The sequence below is a fragment of the Eleutherodactylus coqui genome, chromosome 9 (assembly GCF_035609145.1).
Source record: "Eleutherodactylus coqui strain aEleCoq1 chromosome 9, aEleCoq1.hap1, whole genome shotgun sequence".
NCBI lineage: Eukaryota > Metazoa > Chordata > Amphibia > Anura > Eleutherodactylidae > Eleutherodactylus > Eleutherodactylus coqui.
Window position 1 is genome coordinate 86,391,283 of NC_089845.1, and position 19,279 is coordinate 86,410,561.

The following is a 19,279-nucleotide window of genomic DNA, read 5'->3' on the forward strand; positions in this document are numbered from 1 at the left end:
CTTGATTCTAAGAAACTCAGCCTCTGCTTTAATACGCAGTTGTGACTCGGTGGAAAATTGACCCTCCAGCTGTGTTTCATTAGTACCTCTTTTCTCGCCTTTTGTGACCCCTGTCCCTACTTTTTTGAGATGACTTTAATTTTTTTTATTAAATAGAACAATGTCTCACTTTCAACTTGAGATTTCCAAATCATTGCATTTTTTTTCCTGAACAATACTTTACATTTTACACAGCCTCGCAACCTTTTGGACTAGATCTCATATACACAAAGTGATTAAGTGCAAAATATCCAATAAATATATGAAACCATAAAATACATGTACAAAAGTCTCATTTCATATATATGAAAATAAAACAATTTGTAAATAACATGATATTTAATTCTGTGTGTAAAATGCTTAAAACATGTAAGGGACTTTGAAAATACATGAACAATATCCATAAGCGTCAATTAGGACAAACATAAGTGTCACTTGATATTATGGATCAATATTGTATAAGAGATTTCTGATACCTAAAATTAAAAGATCGCGCCTCCTCCTTCCTGGAAATCTGGAACTGTGGATAAAGTTCTTCTGCAGGCTTACACCCATATTTGCATAATATCTGTGCTGCTGTATCTTTTGATTATTAGTATAATTACATTGCAATCATATTATGTTGGAACAATATTTTCGAACTTGTATTTTTTCTTTTTTTTCCTCTTGCTTATAGCCAATTGACTTTGAGACCAATAGGATGTTTGTTCTAATAGTAGCTGCAGAAAATCAAGTGCCTTTAATTAAAGGCATCCATCATCCACCACAGTCAACAGCCACAGCCTCCATTACTATCATTGATGTCAACGAGAGCCCTTATTTTAGCCCAAATCCTAAACTTGTACGTCAGGAAGAAGGTTTGATGCCTGGAAATGTACTTGTAACATTCAATGCACAAGATCCAGATCGCTATATGCAGCAAACAGTTAGGTAAACTGCAATGCTTATATTTTCTTCTCTTTTTTAACCTTTTTCAGCTTTATGCATCTTTTTAATATTCTTTCTCATGAAAATGTAATTAAATTAAGCTAAATAAAGAAATATCTATCTGTCTATGTTTTTACTTCATAAGTAATGAAATACGGTATGTGCGTTATATAGTGATAGATTTCTGTTCATACTGTTTTTTGCTTGAGTTGGTTCACATTTTCAAACAAGTGTTTTATTCTCTCTAATTCTATTGCTCTTATTAGATATTCAAAACTCTCCGATCCAGGAAACTGGCTTAAAATTGACCCTATGAATGGACAGATTACTACTATAGCAGTTCTGGACAGGGAATCCATGTATGTGAAGAACAATATGTATAATGCAACTTTTCTAGCTACAGACAGCGGTATGTAATCATATTCAGTATTTATTGTCTAATTCCATATAGTATCATAGACTGTAAGACTGAAAAAAGGACACATGTCTAACCAGTTAAGCCAGTTATCCTGTAATGTTGATCCAGAGGAAGGCAAAAAAAAAAATGAGGTAGAAGCCAATTTTACTTCACTATAGGGAAAAAATTCCTTCCCAACTCCAAAACTTGGCAATCAGCATAACTCGCTGGACTAACAGCTCTTCTGAAGTAATGCAGTCTCTATAACATGATACTATTACATTCAAGAAATGTGTCCAGCTCCTCTTGAACTCTTTTAGTGAGTTCACCATCACCGGGTCTACAGCAGAGAGTTCTATAGTCTCATTGCCTGTACAGCAAAGAACACCCTTCTATATTGGTGCTGAAACCTTCTTTCCTCTAGATGTAGAGGACACCCCCTTGTTACAGTCACAGTCCTTGGTATAAATAGATCATAGAAGAGATCCCTGTATTGACCCCTCATATATATTTATACATAGCTATTAGGTCATTCCCTAACTATCTTTCTTGTAAACTAAATAACATCAATTTTGATAACATCTCTGGGTATTGTAGTCCGCCTATTAGATTTATTATTTTAGCTGCCCACCTTTGAACTCACTCAAGGTCTTATATGTCCTTGAATACTAGTGCTCAAAACGGTTCATAATTTTCCATTTTTGGTCTGACAAGGTGGTTTGTAAAGAAGGAGAACAATGTTCTCATGATGTGCCCCTAGACCTCTTTAGATGCACCTCATGATGCTATTTGCCTTGACAGCAGCTGCCTGACACTGGTTGTTTTGGTTAAGTTTATGGTTAAAGGGGTTGTACCAGAATTTTAAGTTATGCCCTATTCACAGGATAGAGGATAACTTGCTTATCAGTGGAATTCTCAACTGTGAGAGCCCATCAATCTCTAGAATGGGACTCCTGTGTCCGACTCTCCTGTCACTGCAGGGGTTGCTTCTTCCCCCGCAGTGACGTCACTCTGAATAGAGTTCTAGTAGTCCCTTTGAAAGTGAATGGAGCTCTGGTGCACTTGTGTGACCAGCGCTTCATTCAGTCTCCTCCTCACTGTGGGAGGTGCAGTAACCCAGCAGTGAGAAGCAACGGGGGACATGGGACCCCGTTCTTGAGATCAGTGGGGGGTCTCAACAGTGAGACCACCCCCAATCAGCATCAGCAAGTTATCCCCCTGTGGATAGGGAATATCTTGAAATTCTGGTACAATCCCTTTAACTAAAATCGCCAAGTCCTTTTCCATGGCAGTTTTGCCCAATTTTGTTTCCATTTGGCATGTAATGGTGACATGTATTTTCCTGCCCATATTCATAACCTTACATTTATCAGTATTAAAGCTCATTTGCCACCTTCTACCGAAGCCTCCAACTTATCCAGATCCATTTGCAACCAAATTCTGTCCTCTCTTGTGCTAATTTCTTTATATGGTTTTGTATCATCAGCAAATATTGATATCTTACTGTACAATCCCTCCATGACATTGCTAGTAAATATGTTAAAAAGAATAGAGCCCAATACTGACCCCTGTGGTACCCCACTGATAATGGTGACCCAATCAGATTCTGTACCATTAATAACCACCTGCGCTTTTTATCACTGAGGAAGTTATTTACCCACTTACACACATTCTCACTCAGACCAAGCATCCTCATTTTATGTACCAGCCTTTCATGCGGCACAGCATCAAACGCTTTGGAAAAGTCCAGGTACACAAAATCCAATGACTCTGCCCAATCTAATTTAGAACTTACTTCCTCGTAGAAGCTGATCAGGTTGGTTAAACAGGAGCGATCTCTCTTAAATCCATGCTGAGTTATACAGCTATTACTCCAGGATAGCATCTCTTAGAAACCCTTCAAACATTTTACCCACAGTAGTAGTAAGACTTACTGGCCTGTAGTTTCCAGGTTCACTTTTTGACCCCTCTTTGGATATCAGCACCACATTTCAAAGTCACCAATAAAGTAGAACAGACCCTGTCACTGTAGAGTCCTTAAATCTAAGAAACAACGGTCTATCTATCACATTACTCAGTTCTCTTAGAATGTAATGAGATTTATTTGTTAGCTGGAAAGGATATAATATATCTTATTTTGTGTTTTTGCAACAAAATACAGCAAATTTAGTCTTAAAAGAAGAAAATTCATCATATGCTAATATATATTAGTTGTTTGCTGCCATTTTGGAATTAAAATAGGAAGTATAAACATTTTCAATCATATTTAAACTGTTTCCATGGAAACAGGAAGAGGTTTTCATACATTCTTATCTCTCTAGAAGGATCTTTGGTTTTGAAATGTTTTGCTAATTTATATTGCCCATTCTTTGTAATGCATTTATGACAAATCAGTTCTAAATGAATGCATTATACTGCAGCCCTGTTGAAGTGGATACAGATAGTTTATGAGTATGCTTGAGAATATATTGGCTCATCATGAATGTAATTAAAATAAAACCAACTACAATAATATTGTTTGAGAGATATTGGCTGATGTGTGCCAAAAAGGAGAAAGGTTGATCATTGGTGTTTCACATTACTCCAGCTTTTCTTTTCATCCATATTGTGTGCGCAAATTCACGTAATCTCATAAAATGCCTTTTTATATTGACGCCATCTTATTAGATATGCACAGATCAGGGGAAAATGTTATGAGGGCTCATTAAATTGTTTTCCAAATATTACATTAGACTAATGCATATGATGGACTACTAATAAAGGCTGAGACTCAATAGAAATATTGAAATATTTTATGAATGTTGATGTTACAGTAAAAATTCAACCATAATAAATGAATGAAAGTCAACTGCGATGTAATGAAGCTTGAGTACAACTGGGTGCCTCAAATGGGCCTGTAAAATGAAATTGTTGTATTTATGCTTTAACTCTCCTATGGCTGTCTTAGCTGCTTTTATGTCCATTCTATTTTGGAAGTGATGATGATTCAAAGAACCAGGCTTTACGTGTACCGCTTTATGATTAAAAGGTATAACGAGGTGTAGAATTAGCCAAGCCATGTCCTATTGCTCCGATTATTCTCTTATTGACACACAAATAAGCAGATGTCTAAGGACTTTCTTAGATCAGCATTCATGTTTTCCATTCTGTTGTTTTGTCAGAGGAGTAGCAAAGCAACAAAAAATTGTTACGTTTTACTACCATTGATTTAAATGGGATTTTCTGAGCTACAGGTATGCTTAGTGCGGTTTCCTTCTGCTGCTTATTGGTTTTTCACAGAAAAGATAGCCAGACTGCAGTGCCTTTTTTGTCCTCTAAGAAACGAAACGCAAATAGAAAGGATCCAGTTTTTCTTTTGTTTTTTTGTTGTTGTGGGGGGTGGGGTGGGATTACAGTATAGTCAATGTAAAAGGTTTTTGTTTGGCTCCTTTTTTGTTAGCCATTTAGTGGATCTCCTTTTAATTAGCATATGCAAAAGGAAAGAGAGGCAAAAGGAGACAAAACGGATACCTTAAAAGCAGCTGTAAACAGAGAGAAACAGAACAAACTGATGGAAATGGTCAAATTTTTAACAAATCTCTCTACTACATCTGTTGAAAAAATGGAAACTGTGATCTTCGTATATTTCTGCTTTAAAGAAGTTTTCCTCCTCCCTAAAATTGTCTCAGAGACACTCTGCACTTCCTGGTAGCTGCTGACCAGGACCTGTGACTGCAGCAACCAATCAGTGACACAGCAGTCGTCTTCTATGTGTTGTCATTTGCTGCAAGAGTCACATGTCGTGGTCAGCAGCAACCAGGAAGTACAGAGTGGAGGTGAAGCAATTTTAGGTAGTGGGAAAACAACTTTAGTTTAGTTTGGTATCAGTTTCATTTTTTTTATTGATCTGTTAAAAGCGGAAAGCAAAATGCTAATGCCAATGAGCCCTAATATTGATTACTGTGTTCTCACTCAATGACCAAGGGCTACTATAATTACATAAGTATCTGTAATAGTAGTTAGACTGGGTGTGCATACTGAATTATCCAAGGATCTATAGCCCAAAGATACCAATAGAACCTCAGTCAGAGTGATTATGATGATTTATCCATTCAGTTGTTGCCGACTTTTGGTCACTTTGTGGATCAGCATACGCCTGAATGTATTATTACTAGGGTAGTTACCGAGCACCTATTATCCTTATCGCCAGCATGCTCAAGGCCATTATTAGTCCTTTCTTGCAGATATTTTTCTCTTTTTATTGATGACTGATCAAATGTCATTTTTCTAGGTATTCCTCCAATGAGTGGCACAGGCACGTTGCAGATCTATTTGCTGGATATAAATGACAACGCTCCTCAAGTCTTTCCAAGAGAAGTCGAAATTTGTGAACGACCAGATCCAAATGCAATTAACATTACAGCAGTAGATGCTGATATAAACCCAAATGCAGGACCATTCATCTTTGAACTCCCATTCAGCCCAATGGATATTAAGAAAAATTGGACTGTTACTCGAGTTAACGGTATGTGTCTATGTCTACAATGTAAGACTTTAATACCAAATAGCAGACTTTTAGCAGCTGCTGACACAGCTTGTGAAAGCCAAACATAGGTCTCACCTGTCTTTATTCCAGCATTTTTAAATCCTCAGATAAACAGCACTCTTCAAACTTAGTAACATAGTATGCTAGGCTGAAAGAAGACAATCTCCATCTAGTTACACCTCGTTCCACCCCCAACCCCCCCTTGTTAATTTAAAGGAAAGCAAAAAAAAACCCCAATGAGGTAGAAGCCATTTAAGCTTATTCAGGAGGAAAAATCCTTTCCGACTCAACATTTGAAAGTTCCTACCTGACTCCAAGACCCGAATCAACAACCCTACTGATTATTTGATGTTTATTTCTTGTAATATCATCGCACTCTAAAAAGACATCTAGTCCCCTCTTAAACTCCACTATTGATTTTGCCATCACGAGTTTCACAGTCTCACTGCTCTTACAGTAAAGAATCCCCTTCTGTGTTGGTGATGAAACCTGCTTTCTTCTAGACATAGAGGTTGCCCTCTTGTTATCGTCGCAGTCCTGCATATAATCAGATCATGGGAGAGATCCTTGTATTGTCTCCTATTGTATTTACACATAGTTCTATTTCGTCGCTCCCTTAACCATCTTTTTTTCTAGGGTGAATAATACCAATTTTGATATCCTCTCTGGATATTCCATTCCTCTCATTCCATTTATTAATTTTGTTGCCCTTCTTTGAACCCCCTCAAGCACTGCAACATCTTTCGTGAGTACTGGTGTCCAGAATTGTACACAGTATTCCATGTGAGGTCTGACAAGTGCCTTATATAGTGGAATAATAATGTTCTTGGCCCTCGCCCCTATACCTCTTTTAATGCACCCCAAGACTTTATTTTCTTTTGCAGCAGCTGACTGGCATTGATTGCTCCATTTAAGTCTACAGTCAACTTCTACCCCCAGGTCTTATTCCATATCAATTTTCCCTAGCATAACCCCATTTAGTGTATATTGGTGACATCCGTTTCTCCTGCCCATGTGCATAACCTTACATTTATCAATATTGAACTTCATTTGTCATTTTTTCCCCAAGCCACCTGTTTACCTAGGTCCATTTGCAGCTGTAAATTGTCCTCTGTTGTATTAATTATCTTGTATATTTTGTATTGTCTGCAAATATATTTATATTTTACTGTGCAGTCCTTCTATCGGGTCATTGATAAATATATTGAACAGAAAGGGGCCTAGTACTGACCCCTTGGGTAGCCCACTAGCAGCAGTGGGCTACCCAAGTACAAACCATTTATTACCACCCTCTGCTTTCTATCTCAGAGCCAATTCTTTACCCAGAAACTAAACTCCTGTCCATCTGGATACTAGCTAAACTAAAAGACTCAATACATTATACTACCAGACCCTGGAGATACTTTAATTTCTATTACATTAAAAGCCCCGTGTGGCTCTGAGTGTTTGGGCAGCAGAAATGCAGTCCTAAGCTCTCGCTCATGATTTAATCCCTGCTTGATTCAGGTAGCTGGTTCATTTTTCCAACGTTGGTAAAATGAGTACCTACTTTGCTGGGGGGTAAAAGATGCCTGGGGAATGCAATGGCAATCAACCCACAAAAACGGTCTGCCAAGAAAACGTCACAATGTGACGTCACCATAGGAGTCAGTCATGACTTAGTGCTTGCACCAAGGGACTTTACCTATATTAAGGCCTCATGTCCATGTGCAGGTTGGATTCCGCATGTGGGAGCCTGCAGTGGAATCTGACAGTGCCCGCGGCCGAAGACCCTGCGTACCTGTCCAGGTCTTCTATTTTCTATACTGCAGATGTACGCGGAAGCGCCGGCTGGCGCACATGCGCAGTGTGGTTAATATTAATTGCGCACAGGCCGTGGATCGGACGGCCTCCACTGACTTCAGTAGAAGCCATCCACATGGAATCCGCACTAAAATGGAGTATGTGTAAAAACAAATTTGTACATGTAAATTCAAGTGCGGACACCCATGGTTCCCTATGGGCAGCTTGAACTGCAGATCTCCTGCGCGGGTGCCCCTCACGAATTTCGCAATTCAAAACCGCCCATGAACATGAGGCCTAGAAGAATGGGCTTAACAAACCAAAGTGGATAGGTCATCAGTAGTTGGATCATCCGGCCTGCTGTCCAGTGCAGTGGACCAGACATTGTCATCAGCAGACATGGGAGAAAATGCAGGCATCAGCTTCGCTCCCATTGAAATCATTGGGAGAGCCGTGCTCTACTCCACTTCCTGCTACATTCTTCTAAAATGAAATTATGAATGCAGGACTCTACCTATTCCCCAATCCGTTTTCATTCCTCTTAATTAACTGAGATGGGTTTGGAGAACAGGGGCTCTCAACCCAATACTCCCTGGAGCATGCATGCATACAAGACTATCTTGAGTAAAGTAGTACTTTGCTTGATGTCGACTCCTCATTTTTTATCTTTATTTTCTCATCAGCGCAATATGTTGAGATATGGATGCCATGTATAACTGCACTATAGCTCAATATTGATGCATTGTTCTGTTTGAACTTTAAACATGTATATGCATTGTTTACTGTATCACACTTTAGCTGTAGAGACATTGAATATTTTTGTATGGGATGTGCGATAAGGATTTATATCTCTTATGCATATGTTTTTCACTTGGTTTTGTTTGTATATCTATCCTTTAATATTGCATCTCAGCCATATTCTGGTTGCGGTCATTAAATATGCACAGGTCTAGACTGCATAAATTATTTGTATGGAGTTGAGGTAGAATTGATACATATTTTGTTATGCTTCCAGATATGATTTTTAATTGTATTTAATGATATATGTTGTTTATGCACAATACAGTTGTCTAAACAATTTAGGAGTTTAGTTAGATCGTGTTTGTCTATAATTGTGACTTAGATAATAATCAGACCACATTCACTTTCACAGGATTCACTTTCTTTTACTTGCAACTGTAGATTAACTCTGTCATCTACACTGCAGAAAGTTGAGAGTGTTACACCTATAAGGAGTTGATGAAATTTCCTGCGACATGGTAGCTGTACACAAAGTTCTATCCAGAATAAATGATAGCAAATTGGAATGAATCAGGCAGAGTTTATTACTGTTTGGTACAGGTTTTAGTAAGAAGTGTTCCCACCATGAGCACTTATACACTTATGGATCCTTGCAGGCAGTGAATCAATAAGTGTTTGGATATCTTGTTGGGGTCTCTCCCTTGTACAGTCAGTTGTTGTACAGTTTGTGATGGGTGTACATAGGACGTAATAGTCCACCTATGATATCCCAGACATGCTTTATTGGGGATAAATCTGGAGACCACACCGGCCAATCCATGGTCGTGACACCTTGCAAGGCTTGTTTTGTGATGGTGCAGTATATGGACGGACATTTTACCATTTTGGATGGTGATCATTAAGAGTTTGATAACAGAGTGTACCATTGTGTCCACATACCGCCGGGCAGTCATCGTGCCTTCAACAACCACCAACTCATAATTAATTGCCCTCTAAATCATAACTCCAAGGGTTGGATCTGTGTGGCACTCTGAAGTCACAGCAGGGTGACTTCTAAAACGCCGATAGATATGTTGATGATTATCACTTTGCCCCAGACAGAATCAGGAAACCTCACTAAACGCAATTGTTCTCCATTCATACGTCCAGTTGCGTCTAGCTGTATACCAGGTTAGTTGTTGCTGGTAGTGAAATCAGGTTAACGGAACACACTGCATGGGGGTCTGAGAATGTAACCCAGCTTAAAGCAATCAGTTTACAGTTGCTTGTGGGGTGACTCTGACTTCAATCACTGCTCGGATCTGTGCTGTAGTCGCGCATCTATTAGCAACTTCCATCTGCACACGTGATACTGACCTTCTGCGTGGACCTGTGTCAGGTGTGCGAGCTCTGAAGCTTTTCTGTGTCCTCTGAGTAACCACTTTCCGTACTGACATTGCATTACGGCCAGTCCTTCGGGATCTCATGATTTGATGCCACCATTTAGAACACGCCAGTTATTTGACCTCTCTCAAAGTCAGACATTTGGGAGCATGGAGTTCGAACTCTACAATTTGGCACACCTGGTCACCAACAAGCTGTGGACAAAAAAGGACCTTCTTACATAACACTCTTTACAACTTATAAGCTAAAATACTGTAGCAGTTTGCATAACAACGGGCTCCATCATTTGCATTCTAATACACGTACTTCATCCAATTTTTAATTATTCAATACCCTTCATATGGAGAGACTTTGATCCAAGTTTCATACATTTTCTGCATCTCTATCTGGGTGTAACACTTTCAGTTTCCACCAGTCTATTAGGCAATGTATATCCAAACTAAATATACGGGGGAACATTTCTGAATATTTTGTACACTCCTTGAACAATATTAGAAAACTAACTCTAGTATAACCAGCAAAGTGGAAGAGTTAAATATAAGTTCTTCAAACAAATATGTTTGTTGTGTTTGGGATTCAGTAAATACTTTTTTTTTCTTACTCAGGCTTTGTCTGTTAGATTGCTTGTATTCAGACAAATTGAACCTGCTGCTACAATTGTATTTCTTCCCACCACCATTAATGTTATGAACTGTGATATTGTTGATTGCTTTGTTACCTTGTCTTTTTAATACAACATTGTATACATAGCTGTGAAAAATGATCCACTATTGTTAGGTTTATGGAAAAAGCCTTTAAGTGCAACCCAGTGCCTCTATTTTGTTTTGTTATCTGCAAAATATATTGCTGAGGTTTATAGAGGAATGTACTTTCGATTTTGCAGGGGGATGTTATAGCTGGCAAATAGTTTTTCTTCTTCAACAGAACTTTGTAAAATCTTTTATGTGATGAAAATCCTCATTTAAGATCTTTGCAGTATAATTTGCTGCTCGCTAAACTTAAAAAAGAATGGATGCTGTGTTCCCATATAAAGACTCTGTACCAGAAAGCCATTTTCTTCTAAGTTCTAAAACAGAAAACATTAAAGGATTGTTGCTGCAGTCGTATTTGTGATACACATGAGGCACAACTGCCTTGTAGACAGTAGGCAGCTTTTTTGATAGTGTGGTCTTCATTGTCAAAACACATTATGGAACCTTATGTAAGCTCTTGACCCAAAACCTACACCATGGTTTCTATTGTATTTGATAATCCAACAGTTCCGATACTATGGCAGTTGGTATACAGAAATTCATGAGACACATTCATGACAGCTTAGTGAATGGTACACATGTTGCACATGTCACGTGGGTTTTTGGCAGAATGTTAGTTTTTTAAGTTAGTACTTTAATGCAGAATCCTTTACAATTTGCCACTTGTGTGATCCTGATATCGATGAATGGAATTAAATGTACAGATTATAACTATATATTCTATGTTATGATATTGAAGGGAACATGTCAAGTATGCAGGCATTATGTTATAGAGAAGGAATAGCTTAGAAGATTCATATATGGTTTTATGGGGAAAGATTCAGTATAATTTGTGTTTTATTCATTCCCATCCATGCTTTTCCTGAGCATAGACGCCCAGTGGGTGAATCTATCAGTAATTGACAAGTATTTCTGTATGTACAGCCATACACAAATAACTGTAAATCACTGATGGGACCGCCCATTGGACTGTGCAGCTCAGAAAAGGCAAAAATGTGAATGAATAAAACAAAAATGATACTGTATCTTTCCCCATAAAACTATATATCAATCTACTCAGCTCCTCCTGCTCTATGACATCATGCCTGTAGTTTGGACAGTGTGTTCGGCCTGACAGATTCCCTTTAAATGATCCCTTTTCCATTGACAAGGAAAATAAATTGCTGTAGTTTTCAGATGACACATTACCTGTAATCTTCTGATAATTCTGTTTTTGACAATTTATGTTACAGTAATGCATGGGTAACCGACATGTTAGAAAATGGTGTCAAAATGTATGCTGAAATACCACAAGCCCCTTAATCTGTGGTGTTTAGCAAAATGTTTACGGACCAGTTTTTAGTTTTACTTGAAATATAGTTTAAAGCGTGTCTAAGTCTGATTGAATCGATGTGAATGTATGCATTCAATTAGTTGAATCTGATCTACATATTTGTATTGCAAATATATAATGAAACTATTAATACAATTGTTTTTTCAGGTGACCATGCCCAGCTCAGTCTGAAACTTGCTTCCCTGGATGATGGAATCTATAACATTCCAATTCTGATCACAGATTCAGGAAACCCTTCTTTGTCAAACACTTCATACCTGCGTGTAAAAGTCTGTTCCTGTGACATGAATGGATACTGCAGCGGAGTGGCTCCCATCATTGGCACTGGTCTGGGGACAGGAGCTATCATTGCAATTCTTCTGTGCATCATTATTTTGCTTAGTAAGTACACCTGCCATTGAAATCACCCAAAGAAGATGGAGGAAATTGCACATTCACATGAAATAACCACTTTATTTCAGCCATTGCAATATTTCAGTTCCTTAGAACCTTTCTCAAGCAAATCCATAGTGGAAGTACATTAATCACACACACACATATAAGGTGTGAAAGTATTTTTTGGTGTAGGAGACATTTTTGGTGGCCTTTTGAACTCAGTCATATTGGAGTCAGATCAGGTTTTTCAAATTGGATGGGGATCCTGTGACATATCAGTCTTGGCTAGAATTTACTGAGACACATTGAAAGCGTCCGTTTTGTCCTGTCTTTGTTACACCAAGTACCCTAACATATTATACCAGGTAAACAGGTGTGCTCAGACTTTTCCCATACTCTATATTTAAATATACACACATATAAAGTGCTTATGTGCATAAACATTCAGTTTACTGTCCAATAAATATCCAGTGTCTCAAAATATATATGAAAGAATGTATTAAAAATTTCATAATAAGGAACATGGAACAATACTTCTGCAGCGCCACCTATTGGCTGGCAGCATACATTTAAATCAATATTTGACCCTTTAGACAGGTCTTTAGAGCAATGATTGGGAATTGAAAAGCAAGCAAGAATCCATACACAGACAGCTGTTTTGGGGTTTTTGACCTTCATCGGTGTACAGTAAGATCCTGGTTTGGCTAGTGAGAGGCCCATGACTTGGGTCGGGAGGGTTAACATCACTCCTTAGGGAGAGCACCAAGCAGGTGAGTGAGGAGACTTATAAGGCCATCTATGCTCCTCTGGGTAATATGAAAATAAGGAAGATGGAACAATACCTCTGCAGCGCCACCTATTGGATGGCAGCATTCCTTCAAATCAATGCTTGATCCTTCATAAAACACACATGCATATATAAGAAGTGATAACTATTACAGTGGATACAGGAAATATTACAGGGCCTCCAATCCATAGGCATAATTTTTAAATTGGGCTATTCATTAATTATATTAAAATAATCCCGTCACCAGCGAATCTTGTTGGAGAAGCTTCAATAATTATTATACAATGTACTCAAGAGATTCAGTGGGAGGAAGACTGGATTCAACCACTATGAGAAAGGAAAAATGGACATATAAATAAATATTATGATTCTAAAAATAATCCTAATATTATTGAAACATATATATCAATTATTCACAGTTTACTAACACTATAGCTGTTATGCATTCAGAGGAAATATAGACAGATGTCCAGTTAAAAACAACTTCTCAAGGTTATCCTCATATACAGTTTGGAAATGTCTTCATATCGTTGATAGATGATGACTACTAGACTGGCAGGCATCAAAAATATGTTCCCCAATGCATTTTCGCAATGCTTGCCATTCTAATAGTCATCAGTCATCAACAGTATGAGGACGTTTACAAACTGTGCATCAGTGTAACCTTGGTTCTTTTTCATTAACAGCTTTAGAGAAGGTTTCCAAACCAATCAGAGGTGGAAATTGGCTGGAAAAAGTTCATAAACGGAAGGCACAATGGATTATGATTCTAGATAGTAGATGCCTGGCAGGACTAAACAGATGTACAGATTTAATGTACATTAATAAAATTGTATCAATTCCTCCTTCTTACTTGATTGAATAGAGGCAACATGGTGTGTCAAGAGTTAGCTTCCTAAACATTTGAGGAAGGTATATACAGCATATATGAAGCAGTGTATCTATATAAAACATGTATATGCCTAAAGACCACATACAGTAGGTCTGAAAGGCATTAGAGCATTCTGTTTTATTTCCCTACTCCTGCACCCTTGCTTTTAACTGTAATGGAGTAATGGGATATATATTTTTAATGAAGATACTATGCTGGAGATTATATTCTTCTTAAATGGAATGTATCTTCAGAAAATTAGCTATCCTATAAATCAAATGTTATATCTTAAATATATTTTAGGAATATTTGGTCATATATATATATATATATATATATATATATATTTCCAATTTTCAATGTCAAGTTCTATATTTAATATACCGTATATACTCGAATATTAGCCGACCCTAGTATAAGCCAAGTCAACAAATTTTACCTCAAAAAACTGGGAAAACTAATTTACTCGAGTATAGACTGGGTAAAAAAAAAAACCTCCATACTCACCTCCCAGCCGGTGTCTGTGTCTGTGCGGCAAGCTGCTTGAATTCTCCCCGCTGTTATCTCCCTGCTCGACTTTCAAATCCCCCGCCATCAGCGCTGTGTAAGTAAGCATTGTGATTGGATCGAGCGCCAGCCAATCAAAGCCGGGCCTCAATCATTCACAGCCTATCAGTAAATGCCATTCATTGATTGGCTGTGAATGATTGAGTGCCGGCTGTGATTAGCTGGTGCTCGATCCAATCACAGCGTTGACGGCAGTGGATGACAGAGCTGAGCAGAGAGGACGCTGGGGAATGACAGCAGGGAGAATTCAAGCAGCTTGCCGCATCGCCGCTGGGAACACAAGAATTCAAGCAGCTTGCCGCACTACCGCCAAGAACACAGACGCTGGGAGGTGAGTATAAAGTTTTTTGGTTTTTTCTTACCCTTCCCTGCCTCGAGTATAAGCCGAGGGGGGCTTTTTCAGCACATAAAAATGTGCTGAAAAACTAGACTTATACTCTAGTATATATGGTAAATCTGGCAGTTTTGACACTGATCACTAAGCCTAATAATAGGCTGACACCTCCTGTTCTGTATAGATCACTTTTCAGCAGTCATCTCATTATCATTATCAGTATTAGAATGAAGGGTGACACCTGCATATAGATAACACAGAATCCACCATTCACAGTTGGTAATGGTCATAGCTCACCTCTTCTCCCTCCCTGCACAATGACCTCTGTGCATATCACAGGGCATACCTAAAACAGTTTCCCTTAAAAGTTAGTGGGTCAGGCCCTGTCCAATGTGTGGGCCATGAGGCTGCTGTAAAGTATACCTCGAGATTCTGTTAACTGCAGCTCAGGCACATATACAATTAGAAAATAAAAACAGATTAGAAAAATGAAATATGTTTCACTATCTGATTCTAGTAAGGAAAAAAAGCAGTTTCAGTCAGATTCCCTTAAGAAGAAAACAGGGTTGATGCAGGATTTCTCAATTAAAATGCTTCTAGGACTTGTAGACTGAGTCTGTGAGTCCTGCTTTTCCCACCCATATATTGTTGATTGACAGCTTGCCCTGCTTGCAAACTCAAATAGGAAAAGCTGTTAATTGCTCAATATGGATGGCAGAGGCAGGACTCAGAGGTTTCTCTAGGAGTCCTGGCAGAATTAAACCCCTTGGCAACATCTACCATATACATACGGCAGATATGTGTAGGGTTTCTATGGAGTGGTCTCAGGAGCCAAGCCAGCTCCAAAAGTGTTGGGTGACAGCTGTTTTTAAGAAGTGACACCTGGCCACAATGGCTGTAATTGAAGATAACACTGATCACAGCTATTAACCTTTTAGATGCTGCTGTTAATTCTGATAGCAGCATTTTAATGTCCTGACAGAAGAAGTTCTGTTTCCTGAATGGATCCCCTTCAATGAGATCACAGGGTGATATTCGGGTGTCATGACAGCCTGGGGCCTTCTGAAGGCCCCCCAGGGCTACCTTGGATTTTTGTCTATTAAGATGTGCCTGTGGCCTGTATAAGCAATCAAACGATTGCTAGTTCAATTACCTGTGGGGACCAAACAAATAAAAATGAGTGAGAGATGTTTTTTTTTTTATTATTGTAATAAATAATATTAAAACAAAAAATAAATATAAATATGGGGTATTACTGCATCCATAAAAGCCAGATTGATTAAAATAATGCATTATTTATACCACATGGTGAACACCAACAGAGAAAAAAGAAACGCTAAAATTGCGCTTTTTTTGGCACTCCGTCTCCAAGATAAAATTAAATATATAGTAATCAAAAAGTCAGATGTACCCCAAAATGATACCGATAGAAAATTTAGATCTTCCAGCAAAAAATGAGCCTCCACACAACCCCGTTGATGGAACAATAATGTTATGGTGATTAGAAAATAGCATCACAAAGCAATTTGGGGGGAAATGCATAAAACTTTCTTTTTTGCCCATAAAAAACAAATAACAGAGCAGTGTTTATTTTGTATTCTGCCCTAGTAAAATGAAAGCTGTGCTGTGATTGGTTCCTATGGGCAACTAAGAGATTTTCTTTCAGACAGTTTCATAAATCTGCCCTTTTATTTTTAGAAAGTAGTACAACAAAAACTATGTAAATTTGGTATCATATTGACCCACAGAATAAAATTAACATTACTTTTTTGCCACACCCCATATGCTGTAAAATGAAGACCCCCCCCCCCCAAAAAAAAATGGTTAATAGTTTTGCACTACATTGTATAGCAGCACTGAAAAATACTACTTGAGCCCACAGATGGCTATGTCAGCAGAACATTTTAAAAGCTTTGATTTTTTTAAAGTGAAGAAGAGAAAAGAAAAATGGCCATCCTCAAAGGGTTAAATAGCTTTATACATGAAAACAGTAAATCAAATCAGAGAAAGCTATATATCTCCAAGCTCACAATCTCCACTTTTATCATATGTCATCCTCAAGATAAAGTAGGATATGTGACCTGAAAGTTCCAGATACCTCCACATCTAAGATACGCTTGGAATCTGTAATGTATCGGTATATTACATCTGTTTAGAAACATCACATAAATTGCAAGTTATTAGAAGACGTTTCTAAGCCTCATTCTTACTGTTACCTGGACAAAGAGGTTAGAAGTTACACAATGAATAAATGATTATTCTACAAAGTTTTGTTTCCCCTTCATTAGGAAAGCTACTTTATGAATAGTCTTACCTTGTGATGCCCAGATAATCCAAGAATAAGAATGAGGCTCTGCTGACTGATCAAATAGGAAAGGTACAGCAATGCTGCAGCACACCGAGGAAGACACATGTAGCACAACTAAAAGGAGCAATCCACAAACCACATAAATAATTCTAGCAGTCCTGTATTTTCCTCCAGTACGATTGCTGTGGTGGTGATGAATCTTATCATCATCTGAATTCATGTCATGTGTAATGGAGACACATGTTGAGATTCTGAATCTGTGTCTGCTTATTGTTTACTCGTAATGTCGGGTTAGGAAATAATACTAATGATGCATATGTCAGGCATAAAACGTTTAAGAAATGATCTTTGCAGATTGTAATGACAAATTACATTGAGCATGTCACCGGACACTTTATAGCTGGAGGAAGCAGACAATCTCTGTATAAGTGGAGTGGAGCCTTTGACAGCAGCAACAAAGGCTCTTCAACAAATATGGCTACTAATACAACTCCCCTGAGGATTGTCGCTCAGCTTTCCTAGTGTACTGAAGGAAAGTCTTAGTTATGCCATAGTATAGTAGGAAACCTGTGTAACAACTTATCACCATATCATTTGTAACCATGTATCATATAATAGAGAGATTTGGAGGAAAAGAAATGTTATCAAGTTAACGCATGAAGACAACTCAGACGTTTGGTATGGTGGGTTGGGGGGAGATGCTGTGTAAGTAGAACATCTTCAAAAATGATGCATATTTTAAATATTACCATAGCGATAGAATCCAAGGGAACAGACGAGCTGTAATCTCTCAAAATCAAATAACGAGATCAGAATGTGTATTGTTTGAAACATCTGCAGCACAGATGATTTACAGGCTTTCTGCTTGTTTTTATGTTGCACAGATTTGTTTTACAGTTGTTGAAACTGATGTCGAAGGCAAATTGATTTACTTGTTCAAGTTAAAGTGTATTAATATTTAAAAGCCTTAGTTAAACTAATTGCCTTACTTAATTTGTCTACAAGAGAAATCAGATATGTTTAAAGCAAGATTTGGAAATAATTGGGTGAAAATTCCATTATGGGCTCAAGCTAAATATCACATTACTATTAGTCTTCCTTTGTACCGTGCAAATTAATGATTCTGCTGGTGCCTTAGTCACAAATTGCAATCATTAAATGTACGCCTTTAACTACAGTTCTTTCTATATTTAATTCATTATTATTATTTGTATACAACAGCTCTGGTATTGATGTTCGTGGTATGGATGAAACGGCGTGATAAAGAACGACAAGCCAAACAGCTTCTTATTGACCCCGAGGATGACGTCAGAGACAATATCTTGAAGTATGATGAAGAAGGTGGAGGAGAGGAAGATCAGGTAATAGTATGAGAATATAGTTGTAGATTATTTAGATTTATAGCCATACTTTCTATAGCGTATATAAATAGACTCCGGACTACAAAAAATGAATGGAACATGAACTGGAAAGAGGCTCAACTGATAAAGCGCTAAGAAGACTCAGCAATTCGGAAATCAAAAAATGTGAAACCACACATGTAGGGAAAAATGGAAAGCATGTAGTCCATTTTATATATTTTACTATTAGGTGAGACGAGCAGACTGACTCCTAAACTACTTTGCATGTCGTCCTATTGATGCTTGTGGGCTGCAGTTGGCCAGGCACTGAGATTCTAATATTCTTGCTCCTGAGACACCCTCCCCAATCTAAGAGGGTATCTGCACATCCAGAAAAACCACTATGTATTATACTGGTGGCCATGTATAGGAACAACAATGTATAAGAAAGGGATTGTATTGCAATGCAGGTAATAAGATAACTCAAGATAGCTCCCATTGTAAAAATGTGTTGTGTATGCTGATACAACTAAAGGGCCTTTTAAACACAACGATTATTGTTCAAAATTCGCCCAAATGGCTGAAAATGAGCGATAATAGTTACATGTAAATTCGGGCATTGTGCACGTTTCGTTTGAACCATGAATTTTGGTTCACTTAAAATCCATCATTCAGCCGCTGAAAGAGTGAGCAAATATATTGCATTTGAAAGTATTTTGCTCATCTTTCAGTAGATTGCAGGATGTTCTCCCCATGGCATGTTTACACTAGCCGCAAGGAGAACAATGGAATGTGTCAGCAGCTGTTTGCGCAGCTGG

At 38.0% G+C, this 19,279-nt stretch overlaps 1 protein-coding gene across 1 annotated transcript in view; it reads left to right on the plus strand.

The window, feature by feature from the left end:
• CDH2 (cadherin 2) overlaps positions 1 to 19,279 on the plus strand; it is a 299,078-nt gene that overhangs the window by 265,746 nt on the left and 14,053 nt on the right. The window contains exons 10-14 of the mRNA XM_066579647.1: positions 716 to 969; positions 1,233 to 1,375; positions 5,634 to 5,867; positions 12,027 to 12,260; positions 18,343 to 18,482. Of these exons, the coding sequence (XP_066435744.1) occupies positions 716 to 969; positions 1,233 to 1,375; positions 5,634 to 5,867; positions 12,027 to 12,260; positions 18,343 to 18,482 (1,005 nt within the window). The remainder of the gene's footprint in view (positions 1 to 715; positions 970 to 1,232; positions 1,376 to 5,633; positions 5,868 to 12,026; positions 12,261 to 18,342; positions 18,483 to 19,279) is intronic.